The sequence below is a fragment of the Crinia signifera genome, chromosome 7, assembly GCF_055691185.1.
Source record: "Crinia signifera chromosome 7, ASM5569118v1, whole genome shotgun sequence".
NCBI classification, from domain to species: Eukaryota; Metazoa; Chordata; class Amphibia; order Anura; family Myobatrachidae; genus Crinia; species Crinia signifera.
In genome coordinates, this window is record NC_139223.1 from 12,752,298 (window position 1) to 12,769,305 (window position 17,008).

The window sequence follows — 17,008 nt, forward strand, 5'->3', positions numbered from 1 at the left end:
ATTTGCGGTCTGTGACCCACAGTGACCCGGCTTATTGCTGTCGGGTGGAGCGGATGAATGGTGCACCATAGGGGTGAGGGAGGAGGCAGCACTTGGAGCTGACAGTGCTGCCTTCTCCATCGTGTGAACAGGACCCGGGTTACCCATAAACACTGCACCTCGACCTGGGTCACAGCAGTGTTCAACCCTGGTCGTGACCACGGTTGAAATGCCGGGTGGCTCGACCCGGGCTGATGCTTTCAAACCGCACTCTCAACCCAGTTTGATGTTGGAACAACCTTGCAATAACCCGGTTCGAGAGTGCAGTCTGAAATTGATATAACTGGGGCATTGGGATGATTTTCAGGCCAGTAAGAAATTGTCCGGTACTTTTATTTACACTCATTTAAATATTTTTAGTGGAGAAAGCGAACCAGAGAAACAGAGAGATGGAATGCAAAGTGCAGCAACTACAAGACGCTGCGGAGAAACAGAAGCGTGACTATGAGACGGCATCTATGCAGGAGAACATAAGACACCTGCAAAAAAAAATGGAGGATGAAAGTAGACAGTCGAACCAACAAATAGAGCGACTTATTGCACAGCATATAAGGGTAAATACTTCCACTGAATCAGTTCACTTACACTCACTCATTTGCAGCTGTGCAGCTACAGGACATTTATCATCTGCAATACTGCAGCAGCACAAACTCGGAGATGTCACATGACTCAGGATGCACATTAGCCGCTGCTCTTACAGACTAGTGCGAGGTGGACATACAGATGGAGCAGGCTCCATCTTTGCAGGGGCTGGCCGACTCTCACCAGGGGCGCGCGTGCACGAGACGCTCGCGCGCACCCCGTGGCTACGGAGCTGGCTCCGCCGCCTCCCCCGGTGCCCCTCGCCGCCCCCCCCCCCTATCCCTGCCCATCTCCCTGAAGAAGAGACGGACAGGATGCTGCCACGGCACCGTCCTAAAACTGGCACGCGCGTGCATGTGAGACGCACGCGCATCCCAGTCAGATGGAGCGCCTCTGCGCCGGCGATCGCCTGCGCAGGCATGCTGGCGATCCCCGGCCAAGGATCAGAGACGCTCCATCTGTACTGGAGGTCATTCTGGTTGACTCGTTCGTGCTTGTTTCTGCACGCATAAATACACAGAGCGACCGATCGCAAACAGTCAATCGCACCACCGCCCCCACCGCATCTGAACAGAAGCCTTCACAAAAACGGTACACAAAGGGGAGTGAGCTCAAGGCAGCCGCACACTTGCGTGTTCGTAGACACATTCACATGAGCGACGGTTCTTGCACTGTGCGCACGTACACACACGCTCAGTCTGATGTGTTTGCTCGGATCTGTAACCATATACACACAGTCAACCCACAACTTCATTGTTTACATATGATCCAACACTACAGTTAATGAGATCATTTGCCTCACTTCGTTGTCTTTATTGAAGGACATTGTCTAAATTACAGGCAACAGTTGGTAATAACATTGATATTAAGGGCTGATATATACACACAGAGGCGGAGCTACCATTGGTGCAGCAGGCGCAGTGCACCAGGGCCCCTGAGGACTAAGGGGTCCACTGCTCCCCCGTCGTCCACTGTTTTCCCCTGTCACACTCTGACTCCCCCTACCTCTCTCTGGTAAGGGGGAGGCAGAGTGCCATGTTGCATATAATGAACTGAGTTTGGGTGCAGGAGGGGGGCCAAATTATATTTCTGCACCTGGGCCCACAACCCACAAGTTACGCCACTGTGTACACACATATACTGTAAATCCTATATTAAGCACGGATCGTAGAAATGGCTAAGAACTGTGCTTACCGTGGCCCGGCATTCACTACATGAGCTTAGCGAATTGATTAATGAAAGAAACTGGTATGGTGCATGGCTTAGTAGTGTGTGAAGACGGATGCAATATAACTATTGAGAGTGGTGATTGGTGTTGTGAGCGCTTCCCCATTTAGTTGTAGCCAGGGGACATCTAGGAGTCACTTAGTTTGAATGATTTTCCTTCCCAACACTCCCAATGTATGCGTGCACTTTTTGTATAATCCCCTTGTCCCATTTTACACCCGTTTTTTCTAGAGATGTGCAGACTCGGATTCCAGAGATCCGAGCCCCCACGGACGTCATCATTCCGAGCCCGGTTCCGAGCAGCGCTCGGAGATTCCCGCCTGACTCGGGTCTGTCCGCGTGGTCAGAACGTCATCTTCCGGCGCCGGATTTCTCGAGGCGTTAAAAGCAGCTGCTGCGCCTGCCATCTTCACTCCAGTCTAGTAGTGGGTTGGGAGAGGGTGTGTTGGTGCTGCTGCTGGGGCTTAAACTTGAGCTTGACCTTGAACGCAATATTTTTTATTCGCTGGTGCTGTCTCTCAGTGCTGCTGTGTAGTCTAACTGTGTACTTGTAGTACTACTGTCTCCTCTGTGCGGTCTACCTCTGGTGTGCTGTGCTGTAATTAATTATTTTATTCGCCGGGGCTGTCTCCCTCAGTGCTGCTTAGGAGAACAGTCTAACTGTGTACCTGTAGTATTACTGTCTCCTCTGTGCTGGGGCCTACCTCTGGTGCTGTGCTGTGCCTGTAATATTATATTATATATTAATAATAATATTAATTAATTTTATTATATATATATATATATATATATATATATATATATATATATATATATATATATATATATATATATATATATATATATATATATATATATATATAGTCCACTGGTGCTGCCTGCACTGAATCTGCCAGTATTATTTAGTTACTCAGTCCACTGTTGCCACTGGCAGTGCTACTGCCTACGTAGTGTACCTACCTAGTACATACTAGGCTGCTATATCTAATTTAATTAAAAAATAATACTTGTGCTGTGTGGGACTGTAAAAAAAATTTCCATGCTGCTGGTGCACTGACGTGTGCCACTGAGTGCCACTGCCAAGCAGTACCGTCCTAATAATAAAATTAATTATTATATAAATTCTGCTGGTGCACTGCATAAAGCTACTGGTGGTGTGTAATATTAATAACTACCTTTTGTGGTGACCACTGGCAGTGCTACTGCCTGCCTACCTACCTAGTACCTTATTTTCTCTACCTACTAGGCTGCTATATTATTAAAAATTAATTGAATTATATATAGTCCACTGGTGCTGCCTGCCTGCACTGAATACTGTGAATAGAGGTTGCCAGTATTATTACTCAGTCCACTGTTGCCACTGGCAGTGTTACTGCCTAAGTGTACCTACCTAGTAGTACAAGTACATACTAGGCTGCTATATCTAATTTAATAAAAAAAAAAAAAAATACTTGTGCTGTGTGGGACTGTAAAAAATTATTCCATGCTGCTTGTGCACTGACGTGTGCCACTGAGTGCCACTGCCAAGCAGTACCTAATAATAATATTAATTATTATAAATTCTGCTGGTGCACAATACTAGTATTGCTGACGTATCTACCTGTCTTGTGCCTAGTACTGTCTTATCTACCTGTCTGGTGCCTAGTACTGCCGTATCTACCATCTGGTCTGGGGCTCACTGCCTAATACTGGCGTACCTGTGTGGTCTGGGGCTCACTGCCTAATATTGCGGTATCTACCTGTCTGGTCTGGGGCTCACTGCCTAAAACTGCCGTACCTGTGTGGTCTGGGGCTCACTGCCTAATACTGCCGTGTCTACCTGTCTGGTCTGGGGCTCACTGCCTAATACTGCCGTATCTACCTGTCTGGTCTGGGGCTCACTGCCTAATACTGCCGTACCTGTGTGGTCTGGGGCTCACTGCCTAATACTGCCGTGTCTACCTGTCTGGTCTGGGGCTCACTGCCTAATACTGCCGTATCTACCTGTCTGGTCTGGGGCTCACTGCCTAATACTGCCGTACCTGTCTGGTCTGGGGCTCACTGCCTAATACTGCCGTATCTACCTGTCTGGTCTGGGGCTCACTGCCTAATACTGCCGTACCTGTGTGGTCTGGGGCTCACTGCCTAATACTGCTGTATCTACCTGTCTGGTCTGGGGCTCACTGCCTAATACTGCCGTATCTACCTGTCTGGTCTGGGGCTCACTGCCTAATATTGCCGTACCTGTGTGGTCTGGGGCTCACTGCCTAATACTGCTGTATCTACCTGTCTGGTGCCTAGTACTGCCATATCTACCTGTCTGGTGCCTAGTACTGCCGTATCTACCGCTGCAGTGCCACTCTTACATGAGCCACGTGTTTGTGCCGCACACTTGTGTGGCTTATCATAGTTATCCAGCTACCTCGGTGCAACCTTTTGCCCTAAAAACAATATTGTAAGGTGTGAGGTGTTCAGAATAGACTGGAAATGAGTGGAAATGAATGTTATTGAGGTTAATATAGCGTAGGAGCAAAAAAAAAAACACCCAAATTCTGCGATTTTAGCAGTTTTTATGCTTTTTTAACAAAAAAATCAGAACCCAAAACCAAAAAAATCCAAACACTAAACACTTAGGAGGTGTTTTGCCAAAACCCATTAGAACCCAAAACCTCAAGGTAATCAGAACCCAAAACCCGAAAAGTGGCCGGTGAACATCCCTAGTTTTTCGTAGTGTTCTGAGGCCGCGCCCAGAGGGGCACGAACAACACGCCTTGCTTTCGTTGTTCGCTTGGGAAGTGTTTTTATGCTCATAGTGATGCAAGTTTGAAGATCTGAACATGCATATTGTGTATGTGGTGTGTGTGCAGTAAGCAAAAATACGCTACCACTGCGAATTCAAAGCATAGGGTGTCAAACAGAATCAGGGCCACTGTGTGGTTTATAGCAGCTGATGGGAGCAGTAGCGGGGATCAGTGATGTTCCTGGCTGAGTGTGCATTAGGTGTAGTGAGCAACTATGCAGTGGCTGATGGGAGCAGTAGTGGGGATCAGGGGTGTTCCTAGCTCAGTGTGCATTAGGTGTAGTGAGCAGCTATACAGCAGCTGATGGGAGCAGTAGTAGGGATCAGGGGTATTCCTAGCTCAGTGTGCATAAGGTGTAGTGAGCAACTATGCAGTGGCTGATGGGAGCAGTAGTGTGGATCAGGGGTGTTCCTAGCTCAGTGTGCATAAGGTGTAGTGAGCAACTATGTAGCGGCTGATGGGAGCAGTAGTGGGGATCAGGGGTGTTCCTGGCTGAGTGTGCATTAGGTGTAGTGAGCAGCTATGTAGCAGCTGATGGGAGCAGTAGCGGGGATCAGGGATGTTCCTAGCTGAGTGTGCATAAGGTGTAGTGCGCAGCTATGCAGTGGCTAATGGAAGCAGTAACAGGGATCAGTGGTGTTACTAGCTGAGTGTGCATTAGGTGTAGTGCGCAGCTATGCAGCAGCTGATGGGAGCAGTAGTGGGGATCAGGGGTGTTCCTCACTGTGTGTGCATTTGGTGTAGTGAGCAGCTATGCAACGGATGATGGGAGCAGTAGTGGGGATCAGAGGTGTTCCTAGCTTAGTGTGCATTAGGTGTAGTGAGCAGCTATGCAGTGGCTGATGGGAGCAGTAGCGTGGATCAGGGGTGTTCCTGGCTGAGTGTGCATTAGGTGTAGTGAGCAGCTATGGAGCAGCTGATAGGAGCAGTAGTGGGGATCAGGGGTGTTCCTCACTGTGTGTGCATTTGGTGTAGTGAGCAGCTATGCAATGGATGATGGGAGCAGTAGTGGGGATCAGAGGTGTTCCTAGCTGAGTGTGCATTAGGTGTAGTATACAGCTATGCAGTGGCTGATGGGAGCAGTAGTGGGGATCAGTGATGTTCCTGGCTGAGTGTGCATTAGGTGTAGTGAGCATCTATGCAGCAGCTGATGGGAGCAGTAGTGGGGATCAGTGATGTTCCTGGCTGAGTGTGCATTAGGTGTAGTGAGCAGCTATGTAGCAGCTGATGGGAGCAGTAGTGGTGATCAGTGATGTTCCTGGCTGAGTGTGCATTAGGTGTAGTGAGCAGCTATGCAGCAGCTGATAGGAGCAGTAGTGGGGATCAGTGATGTTCCTGGCTGAGTGTGCATTAGGTGTAGTGTGCAGCTATGTAGCAGCTGATGGGAGCAGTAGTGGGGATCAGTGATGTTCCTGGCTGAGTGTGCATTAGGTGTAGTGAGCAGCTATGCAGCAGCTGATAGGAGCAGTAGTGGGGATCAGTGATGTTCCTGGCTGAGTGTGCATTAGGTGTAGTGTGCAGCTATGCGGCAGCTGATGGGAGCAGTAGTGGGGATCAGTGATGTTCCTGGCTGAGTGTGCATTAGGTGTAGTGTGCAGCTATGCGGCAGCTGATGGGAGCAGTAGTGGGGATCAGTGATGTTCCTGGCTGAGTGTGCATTAGGTGTAGTGAGCAGCTATGTAGCAGCTGATGGGAGCAGTAGTGGTGATCAGTGATGTTCCTGGCTGAGTGTGCATTAGGTGTAGTGAGCAGCTATGCAGCAGCTGATAGGAGCAGTAGTGGGGATCAGTGATGTTCCTGGCTGAGTGTGCATTAGGTGTAGTGTGCAGCTATGTAGCAGCTGATGGGAGCAGTAGTGGGGATCAGTGATGTTCCTGGCTGAGTGTGCATTAGGTATAGTGAGCAGCTATGTAGCAGCTGATGGGAGCAGTATGTTAGGATCAGGGGTTTTCCTAGCTGAGTGTGCGTAAGTACGGAACTGGCGTACGTTCCACCACCGTTGAATGCGTCGCCATATTGTGTCCCCTGAGAACATATTCAAATAACCGCTTTCACATCCAGGTAATGGAGCCCCTCTGAACAGGGCAAGGCAAGTGAGACCAGCGGTATCACAAACCAGCATACTTACCGCCCCGATCACATGGCATAGTGTTTCAATCATGCAACAACGAATCAACTATTTAGAAGTGTTTGCATCACCGGAAGTGACGTGTCCACCCTCCCGGTCAGCGTGTGGCTCACAACCAATGGTGGCATGCGTTTCACCACTGGGGAATGCATCACTGTCAAGGGGATTTATGGTTATCAAACTCTGGGTGCTTAGAATATATACAGTATATACAGTTAAACTAGGGGAATTCCTCAAATTAGTAAAGTTATATTAAGGTAACCATCTTTTAATAATAAAGCAGATTTAAGACTCATTTGTACCCGCTCTATAATACCAGCCACTGGGCCAACTATTAACAGTTTTAAACTCCAATTTTATCCAATACAAACAAGACATACACACATGCCACAGTGAGAAATCTTTGTCTGGGCGCATTAGTGCACAAGCAGACTCAACTCATTTCAAGGGTAAAATATATTTTTTCCCTACCCTGCTCCACTTGTCCTGCAAAAAAATGGGACAGACCTCGATCAAAAAGAATGAAAAAAAAAAAGCATTGCGAAGTCTCATAACTAGACAAAACGCGTCATCTATAACCTTGTGAAAAAGTACGTCTCTAACAAGAAATTGACACGAAAAAACTTTTTTTAAATTGTATGTTAATAAATATTTTATGTCTAAAGTATAAAACTTCTTGTTTATGAATTTATAATGGGAGGAGAGTTAGGAATTACCGTCCAAAAATATAGCGCGCCCCGTAACACTATTGTGGGTATATTTGGTTTGTGGAGCCCCACTAGTAGGGGGCTGAGAGTTATTGGCGACCCACTTCTTTGGAATCACTACTAGCTCAGCATAAGAGATTTTGGGTGATATATATATATATATATATATATATATATATATATATACAGTGGTCGAAGTGGGGCAGGATGTCATACCGCCACTTTCATATGGGGGTTAAAAAAAAAGCCGGGTACCCCAGGACACGCTCTGACCAGCCAGCTCAGCCTGAAAGCGAGGAGCAGTAGGGATGGCCATCGACCATCGATGATTCGAAATCATCGATGGTTCATGGCCGATGTCGAATACTTTTGCCATCGATTGGGGGAGTACCAGATGGTTTCCCTCCATCGATGGAATAGCAAAACGATGTTTTGCTTTTTTTTGTTTCAAAAGTGCTGGGACACGGAGCATAGCTCCGCCCCCCGACACCCGAGAAGCCACGCCCCCCAGTTTTGATTGGCCCACAGGCCAATCAAACACAATGGATGACCATCGATATGTAAAAATATCGATGGTCAGCCATTGCATAGTTAAGCACTATCGATGGCCAGTTGCCAATTTGCCATCGATAGCAACCATCGATGGCAATGGCAACGATGGCCATCCCTAAGGAGCAGTGTGGTAGTGTCCGGGACTGACTAGCAGGCAGCTACATGCCATGCCGTGCATCATCATAGATCAGGGCTGGACGATTCCCACATGCCATGCGAAGTTTCCCTGTCTGCTAATTGGAGACAGAGATAAACTGGAGATAAAGCGGAGAAAAGGTAAAAGGAGATAAAGCACCAGCCAATCAACTCCCAACTGTCTTTTTCAAACACAGCTGATTGGCTGGTGCTTTATCTCCTTTTACCTTTTCTCCGCTTTATCTCCAGTTTATCTCTTCTCCAAGCTTTATAAATCTGCCCCACAGAGTGGAGACAGCGCTGGCCGGGGAGGCATCCACTGCAGCCAGTCTGTAAGTGTTTAAAAACAATGTCCTGCTCTGTGTTGGCGGGGGAGGGGGCAGTTGGGTTAGGGTTAGCATGTACTGCAGGGTTGTTATTTTTTTTACAGTGGAGATTAGCTATCTACAGGAACTGGGCGGGAGGCAATTCTATACCAGAGGGAGATGATATGTCCTAAGGGGGCGGGAACTATTCTATGCTAGGGGGAGATGATGCTCTTTCTGAGGAGGAGGGGGTTTATTTATTGCTAAAAGGAAATCCTGTAACTGAGGGGGTCTTCTGTACTAGGGGAGTGTACACTGCTTATACCTACAGCTGCTAACTAACTTCCCCTATCATGGTGCCCCATCCCCCTTCATTTTCATTTGTATCTGCCCCTCCACAGTAATATATGATTGACAACAGCATCAGGGAAACTACAGCAATGCATTCTGGTAACAATATTTACCTTCCCCTTCTTACAGCCTAATCCTAAACAGCCTAATCCTAAACACACACCCATACCGGTCTATCCGTATGCCTTCCCGCTATTTCCTAACCCTTGTACCCCATTGCCAAAACCTAAACCTCCCTCCCAGTACCCTATCTATAAGTTCCCCCTGTTGGCTAAACCTAACCTTCCCCCCTCCCCATCCTAACACTTACCCACCTGCATATTTATTATCTGTATGCTTGGAGTCGGGACTCTGACATCGATATCCTCAGTGATGTCAGGATTCTGGCACCTGGGCGCTAGTTGGGATGCTGGTGTCGGTATTCCGACTGCCAGCATCCGATCTGCTGCAATACTAACCTCATCCCTCTCTAAATCCCTATTTTCTGATGTGATCAATTTGATGTCACTCTCCCTGCCATCCCTCCCTCTGTCCCTGCCATCCCTCCCTCTGTCCCTGCCATCCCTCCCTCTGTCCCTGCCATCCCTCCCTCTGTCCCTGCCATCCCTCCCTCTGTCCCTGCCATCCCTCCCTCTGTCCCTGCCATCCCTCCCTCTGGGCAGCAGTGTGTGTAGTATGTATGAATGAGAGCGGCAGTGTGTGTAGTATGTATGAATGAGGGCGGCAGTGTGTGTAGTATGTATGAATGAGGGCGGCAGTGTGTGTAGTATGTATGAATGAGGGCGGCAGTGTGTGTAGTATGTATGAATGAAAGCGGCAGTGTGTGTAGTATGTATGAATGAGGGCGGCAGTGTGTGTAGTATGTATGAATGAGGGCGGCAGTGTGTGTAGTATGTATGAATGAGAGCGGCAGTGAGTGTAGTATGTATGAATGAGAGCGTCAGTGTGTGTAGTATGTATGAATGAGAGCGGCAGTGTGTGTAGTATGTATGAATGAATGAGAGTGGCAGTGTGTGTAGTATGTATGAATGAGAGCGGCAGTGTGTGTAGTATGTATGAATGAGATCATCAGTGTGTGTAGTATGTATGAATGGGAGCGGCAGTGTGTGTATTATGAATGAATGAGAGCGGCAGTGTGTGTAGTATGAATGAATGAGAGCGGCAGTGTGTGTAGTATGTATGAATGAGAGCGGCAGTGTGTGTAGTATGTATGTATGAGATCATCAGTGTGTGTAGTATGTATGAATGGGAGCGGCAGTGTGTGTAGTATGTATGAATGAGAGCGGCAGTGTGTGTAGTATGTATGAATGAGAGCGGCAGTGTGTGTAGTATGTATGAATGAGGGCGGCAGTGTGTGTAGTATGTATGAATGATGGCGGCAGTGTGTGTAGAATGTATGAATGAGGGCGGCAGTGTGTGTAGTATGTATGAATGAGGGCGGCAGTGTGTGTAGTATGTATAAATGAGGGAGGCAGTGTGTGTAGTATGTATGAATGAGAGCGGCAGTGTGTGTAGTATGTATGAATGAGAGCGGCAGTGGGTGTAGTATGTATGTATGTATGACGGCGGCAGTGTGTGTAGTATGTATGAATGAGAGCGGCAGTGTGTGTAGTATGTATGAATGAGGGAGGCAGTGTGTGTAGTATGTATGAATGAGAGCGGCAGTGTGTGTAGTATGTATGAATGAATGAGAGTGGCAGTGTGTGTAGTATGTATGAATGAGAGCGGCAGTGTGTGTAGTATGTATGAATGAGAGCGGCAGTGTGTGTAGTATGTATGAATGAATGAGAGCGGCAGTGTGTGTAGTATGTATGAATGAGAGCGGCAGTGTGTGTAGTATGTATGAATGAGTGCGGCAGTGTGTGTAGTATGTATGAATGAGAGCGGCAGTGTGTGCAGTATGTATGAATGAGAGCGCTAGTGTGTGTAGTATGTATGAATGAGAGCGGCAGTGTGTGTAGTATGTATGAATGAGAGCGGCAGTGTGTGTAGTATGTATGAATGAATGAGAGCGGCAGTGTGTGTAGTATGTATGAATGAGAGCGGCAGTGTGTGTAGTATGTATGAATGAATGAGAGCGGCAGTGTGTGTAGTATGTATGAATGAGAGCGGCAGTGTGTGTAGTATGTATGAATGAGGGCGGCAGTGTGTGTAGTATGTATGAATGAGAGCGGCAGTGTGTGTAGTATGTATTAATGAATGAGAGTGGCAGTGTGTGTAGTATGTATGAATGAGAGCGGCAGTGTGTGTAGTATGTATGTAGTATGTATGTATGAACTAATTGCAATAATGACAAGGGATGAACTGGATATTGTGGCTATTACAGAGACATGGTGCAATGAAAATCATGACTGGGACATAGCTATACCAGGATATACTTTATTTAGGAAGGACAGAATGGGAAGAATTGGAGGAGGGGTTGCAATATATGTGAAAAAAAAGTATAAAGACTACCTTAATACAAAGTATTGAAGAAAAAACTGAGGCCCTTTGGGTGACCATAGAAACAGGGGAGAAGGCGATTTTTCATATAGGGGTGATCTACAGACCACCAGGTCAGGAAGAGGAACTTGACAAGAGCCTAATGCAGGACATCAATAAAATGGCATTAAAAGGAGAGGTGATAATCATGGGAGACTTTAATCTACCTGATGTAAACTGGGAGCTGCCTGTTGCAAGTTCCACCAGAAGTAGGGACATGCTGAATTACTTGCAAGGAGCATCCCTCCAGCAATTGGTGAGGGAGCCCACTCGTAAGGACGCAATATTAGACTTAATACTTACAAATGGTGACAGAATATCTGACATAAATGTTGGTGAAAACCTGGGATCCAGTGACCATCAAGCAGTATGGTTCAAAATAAAGACAGAGACTGACTCATTGCACACAAAAACAAAGGTGTTAGATTTTAGGAAGGCTGATTTTGTAGAGATGGGAAACTCTGTAAGGGATTCTTTGGCAGAGTGGAGGAACTTGGAAGGAGTGCAGGATAAGTGGGAAAAATTAAAAAGTGCAATTCTAAAAGCAACAGAACTTTGTGTCAAAAGAGTTAGGAAAAACACACGAAAAAGGAAGCCATTGTGGTTTGCAAAAGAAGTAGCAAGTATTGTGAAAGCAAAAAAGTTGGCCTTTAAGAAATTTAAGAAGACGCAGAAGAATGAGGACAAAGAGGTGTATCTTGTTAGACAGAAGGAGGCTAAGAAGGTAATCAGATGTGCAAAAGCACAGGCTGAAGAGAAAATGGCCCAATCAGTGGGTAAAGGGGGGAAAACTTTTTTTAGGTATATAAGTGAAAGGAGAAAAACAAAAAGTGGAATAATAAGACTAAAGACAGAGAGTGGAAGTTTTCTTGAGGAGGACAATGTAATAGCAGATAATATTAATAATTATTTCTGCTCAGTATTCACTGCTGAAAGAGAGGGGAAGGGGCCACAATTAAGTTGCAAGTATAGTCAGAAAACTGAGGGAGAAACAAGTACATTTACAGAGGAGAAAGTCCTCACAGAACTCTCAAAACTGAAAGTGGATAAATCAATGGGGCCAGATGGGATACATCCAAGGATACTAAAAGAGCTCAAAGGGGAGCTGGTAAAACCAATAACAGAATTATTCAACCAGTCACTAGCTACTGGAGTAATTCCAGAGGACTGGAAAACAGCGAATGTAGTCCCACTGCACAAAAGTGGAAGCAAAGAAGAGGTAAGCAACTATCGACCAGTGAGCCTTACATCAGTAGTAGGGAAATTGATGGAAACACTCTTAAAAGAAAGAGTTGTAGAATATCTCAAAACCAGCAATTTACAGGATCCAAAACAGCATGGGTTTACTGGGGGAAGATCATGTCAAACAAATCTTATTGACTTTTTTGACTGGGTGACTAAAGTAATAGATCAAGGTGGGGCTGTAGATGTAGCTTATCTAGACTTTAGTAAGGCTTTTGACACTGTCCCACATCGCAGACTGTTAAATAAACTTGAAAGCTTGGGATTGGATTCTAAGATAGTTGAATGGATAAGAGCATGGTTGCAGGACAGAAAACAGAGAGTTGTAGTAAACGGAGTACAGTCAAAGGAGGGAAAGGTTACAAGTGGAGTACCCCAGGGATCTGTACTTGGACCAGTGCTTTTTAATATCTTTATTGGTGATATTGCAAATGGAATTGAGGGTAAAATGTGCCTTTTTGCAGATGACACAAAGGTATGCAACAGGGTAGACACACCAGGAGGGGTAAAACAAATGATTGATGATCTAGGTAGATTAGAGGAATGGTCAAGGGCATGGCAACTACAGTTTAATGCCCAAAAATGCAAAATCATGCACTTGGGTTGCAAAAATCCAAAGACTAAATATAGTATAAATGGCACTATAATGGAAACTACTGAGGAAGAGAGGGATCTAGGTGTCACTATTTCAGGGGACTTAAAGGCAGGTAGGCAATGTAACAAAGCAATGAAGAAGGCAAGTCAGATGCTTGGTTGCATAGGGAGAGGTATCAGCAGTAGAAAGAAAGAAGTAATAATGCCATTGTATAGGTCATTGTTACGACCTCATCTAGAGTATTGTGTTCAGTTCTGGAGGCCATATCTCCAGAAGGATATAAATACATTAGAGACTGTACAAAAAAGGGCAACTAAAATGGTGCATGGCCTACATCACAAAACGTACCAGGAAAGACTAAAAAATCTTAATATGTATACTTTAGAGCAGAGAAGGGAAAGGGGGGACCTGATAGAAACTTTCAAATATATCAAGGGTTCTAACAAGGTACAGGTGGGAGACATTCTTCACAGGAAGAGGAGCAGCAGAACACGAGGACATGCACTGAAACTAGAGGGAGGAAGATTCAGGGGAAATTTGAGGAAGAATTACTTCACAGAAAGAGTAGTAGATAAGTGGAATAGCCTCCCATCAGAGGTGGTAGAGGCAAATACAGTAGTACAATTTAAACATGCTTGGGATAAGCATATTGATATCCTTACAAAAAAATAAGGATCAAATATGGTTTGAGGTAACATGTTTAAAAAAAGGGGCAGACTAGATGGGCCAAGTGGTTCTTATCTCCCGTCAAATTCTATGTTTCTATGTTAATGGGAGCGGCAGTGTGTGTAGTATGTATGAATGAAGGCGGCAGTGTGTGTAGTATGTATGAATGAATGAGAGTGGCAGTGTGTGTAGTATGTATGAATGAGAGCGGCAGTGGGTGTAGTATGTATGTATGAATGAGGGCGGCAGTGTGTGTAGTATGTATGAATGAGGGCGGCAGTGTGTGTAGTATGTATGAATGAGGGCGGCAGTGTGTGTAGTATGTATGAATGAGGGCGGCAGTGTGTGTAGTATGTATGAATGAGGGCGGCAGTGTGTGCAGTATGTAGGAATGAGGGCGGCAGTGTGTGTAGTATGTATGAATGAGAGCAGCAGTGTGTGCAGTATGTATGAATGAGGGCGGCAGTGTGTGTAGTATGTATGAATGAGAGCGGCAGTGTGTGTAGTATGTATGAATGAGGGAGGCAGTGTGTGTAGTATGTATGAATGAGGGCGGCAGTGTGTGTAGTATGTATGAATGAGGGCGGCAGTGTGTGTAGTATGTATGAATGAATGAGAGCGGCAGTGTGTGTAGTATGTATGAATGAGAGCGGCAGTGTGTGTAGTATGTATGAATGAGGGAGGCAGTGTGTGTAGTATGTATGAATGGGAGCGGCAGTGTGTGTAGTATGTATGAATGAGGGCGGCAGTATGTGTAGTATGTATGAATGAGAGCGGCAGTGTGTGTAGTATGTATGAATGAGAGCGGCATCGCATCGCATGCGACCAAAAAATCGCATGCGATGCGACCGACGCGATGCCCGCGATTTCCCATAGGGAACAATGTTAAATGTCCCAATTGACCCGATTTTCCTGTTCAATGTCTCAATTGACCCGATTTTCCATAGGAAACAATGTTAAATGGCCCACAGAGGCCAAATAGGCACCCTGCAGTGTGAAATGGCCCCCACAATTGTTAACGCCACCCCACGATCAACGTGAACCCGAAGCGTTGCGAGCGCAGCGAGACCGCGAGGGGCGGCGGTACGCGTCCTACGACCTTTTCATACCCCCACTATCCACGTCGGCGTGGAGTTGAGAATAGAAAGTGTGGCGAGCGCAGCGAGCCACCGAGCCCGAAGCGTGGCGAGCCCCGTGAGGGGACGCGGACAGCCGTGAAGCCCGCGAGGGGACGCGTATATCTGTGAAGGTATCCGCGTCCGCTCGCCACACTTTCTATTCTCAACTCCACGCCAATTGAGACATTGAACAGGAAAATCGGGTCAATTGGGACATTTAACATTGTTCCCTATGGGAAATCTCGGGCATCTCGTCGGTCACCAGTCACTATTTTCTTGTTATTGCACTTAAACCTTGACAAAGGGGTGAATGATACCCCGAAACGCTGGTTTGCTTTAATACACGCTGTTGAAAACCCTTGGAGTGCCGCTGTCTGTTCCTTCCTACGAGACTACCTGTTTGTTCCAGAAGGCATGCAATGGGTTGGGGATAAGGGAGGGGGAGTTAGGAGTCCGCACACACTTTTCTTTAGAGTATCCCCTATATTTAATTGGGGGGAGGTTGCCTTCAATTTCTGGTTATTTGGGCAGCGGGTGCTATCCAGGCAATATGGTTAGAGTACAGGTTCAAAAGAGAGAAGAATTGCACTGTGGATGCACACCTAAATGGAGGAATATTTCAAACAGATGGAAATATTCTGGTCTTTTTTTAATATAAAAATTGTACTTTATTATTTTAATTCGATCTAAAAAAGGAGATGAGCAACCTGTCAGGATTTTTTAACATATAGAATCCGTGTGGTGATCTCCCTTCGTTGCTTGTGAAATTTCAATGAAAAATCCAGAAGGCACCCAGGTACTGAATTCCAGCTGAGGGGGTGCCAGGCCATCTCTCTCTCTCTCTCTCTCTCTCTCTCTCTCTCTCTCTCTCTCTCTCTCTCTCTCTCATTCTCTCTCTATACACAGTGGTCGAAGTGGAAATTTAGAAGTGGGGGTATGCAAAAGATAAGGCTGTAATTATGCGCACGCCTCGCGCGCTCGGAGAAAGGGGGCGTGGCTACTTTAAAAAGGGACGGGTTCACCTATAAAGGGGCGTGGTCACTTAAAAAGGGGCTTGTTCTTAAGTGTAGTGTACCTCACCCATATTTGCCTTATACACATTATCCACCACGGAATGAGATAAAATTCTAATTATGCCAGTGGCCGCTCCTAGACATTATGCCAGGTACAGCCGCTTATACACATTATGCCAGGTAGATCCCTTTGCACACAGTATGCCATGTACAGCCCTTTGCACACGGTACGCCAAGTACAGCCCCTTGCTCTACAGTGCCAGATACACATTATATGTCCCCGCATTGGTAGATATACATAATATGCCCCAACATTGACAGACATACGTGCCCCCAAAGTACCAGATACACATGATATGCCCCCAGCAGTGCCAGATACATATTATATGCCGCAGCAGCCCCAGATACACATTATATGCCCTACAGTGGCAGATACACATTATATGCCCTACATTGGCAGATACACATTATATGCCCTACAGTGGCAGATACACATTATATGCCCTACATTGGCAGATACACATTATATGCCCTACAGTGGCAGATACACATTATATGACCTACAGTGGCAGATACACATTATATGACCTACAGTGGCAGATACACATTATATGCCCTACAGTGGCAGATACACATTATATGCCCTACAGTGGCAGATACACATTATATGCCCTACAATGGCAGATACACATTATATGCCCTTCAGTGGCAGATACACATTATATGCCCGACATTGTTAGATACACATTACGTGCCCTCAGCATTGCCAGATACACATGACCCTACAGTAGCAGATACATATATGCCCCCGGTGCCAGATACACATGTCCCCACAGTGGCAGATACACATGCCCTCCACTGCCAGATACACATTGCCCCCACAGTACAAGGTACACGTGCCCCCCAGTGCCAGATACATATGTTCCCACCACAAGTGCCAGATACATGTATCCCCACCAGTGCTCCACAGTGCCAGATACACATGTCCCCACAGTGGCAGATAGTTTACATATATGCCCCAGCGCCAGATACACATTGCCCCCACAGTACACCTGTCCCTTAGTGCCAGACACATGTGCCCCGCAGT

The 17,008-nt window shown here is 46.3% G+C and overlaps 1 protein-coding gene across 1 annotated transcript in view; it reads left to right on the top strand.

The window, feature by feature from the left end:
- Positions 1–17,008, top strand: part of LOC146019781 (guanylate-binding protein 2-like) — a 125,501-nt gene that overhangs the window by 93,603 nt on the left and 14,890 nt on the right. The window contains exon 10 of the mRNA XM_083152335.1: positions 400–593. Coding sequence (XP_083008461.1) covers positions 400–593 — 194 coding nt within the window. The remainder of the gene's footprint in view (positions 1–399; positions 594–17,008) is intronic.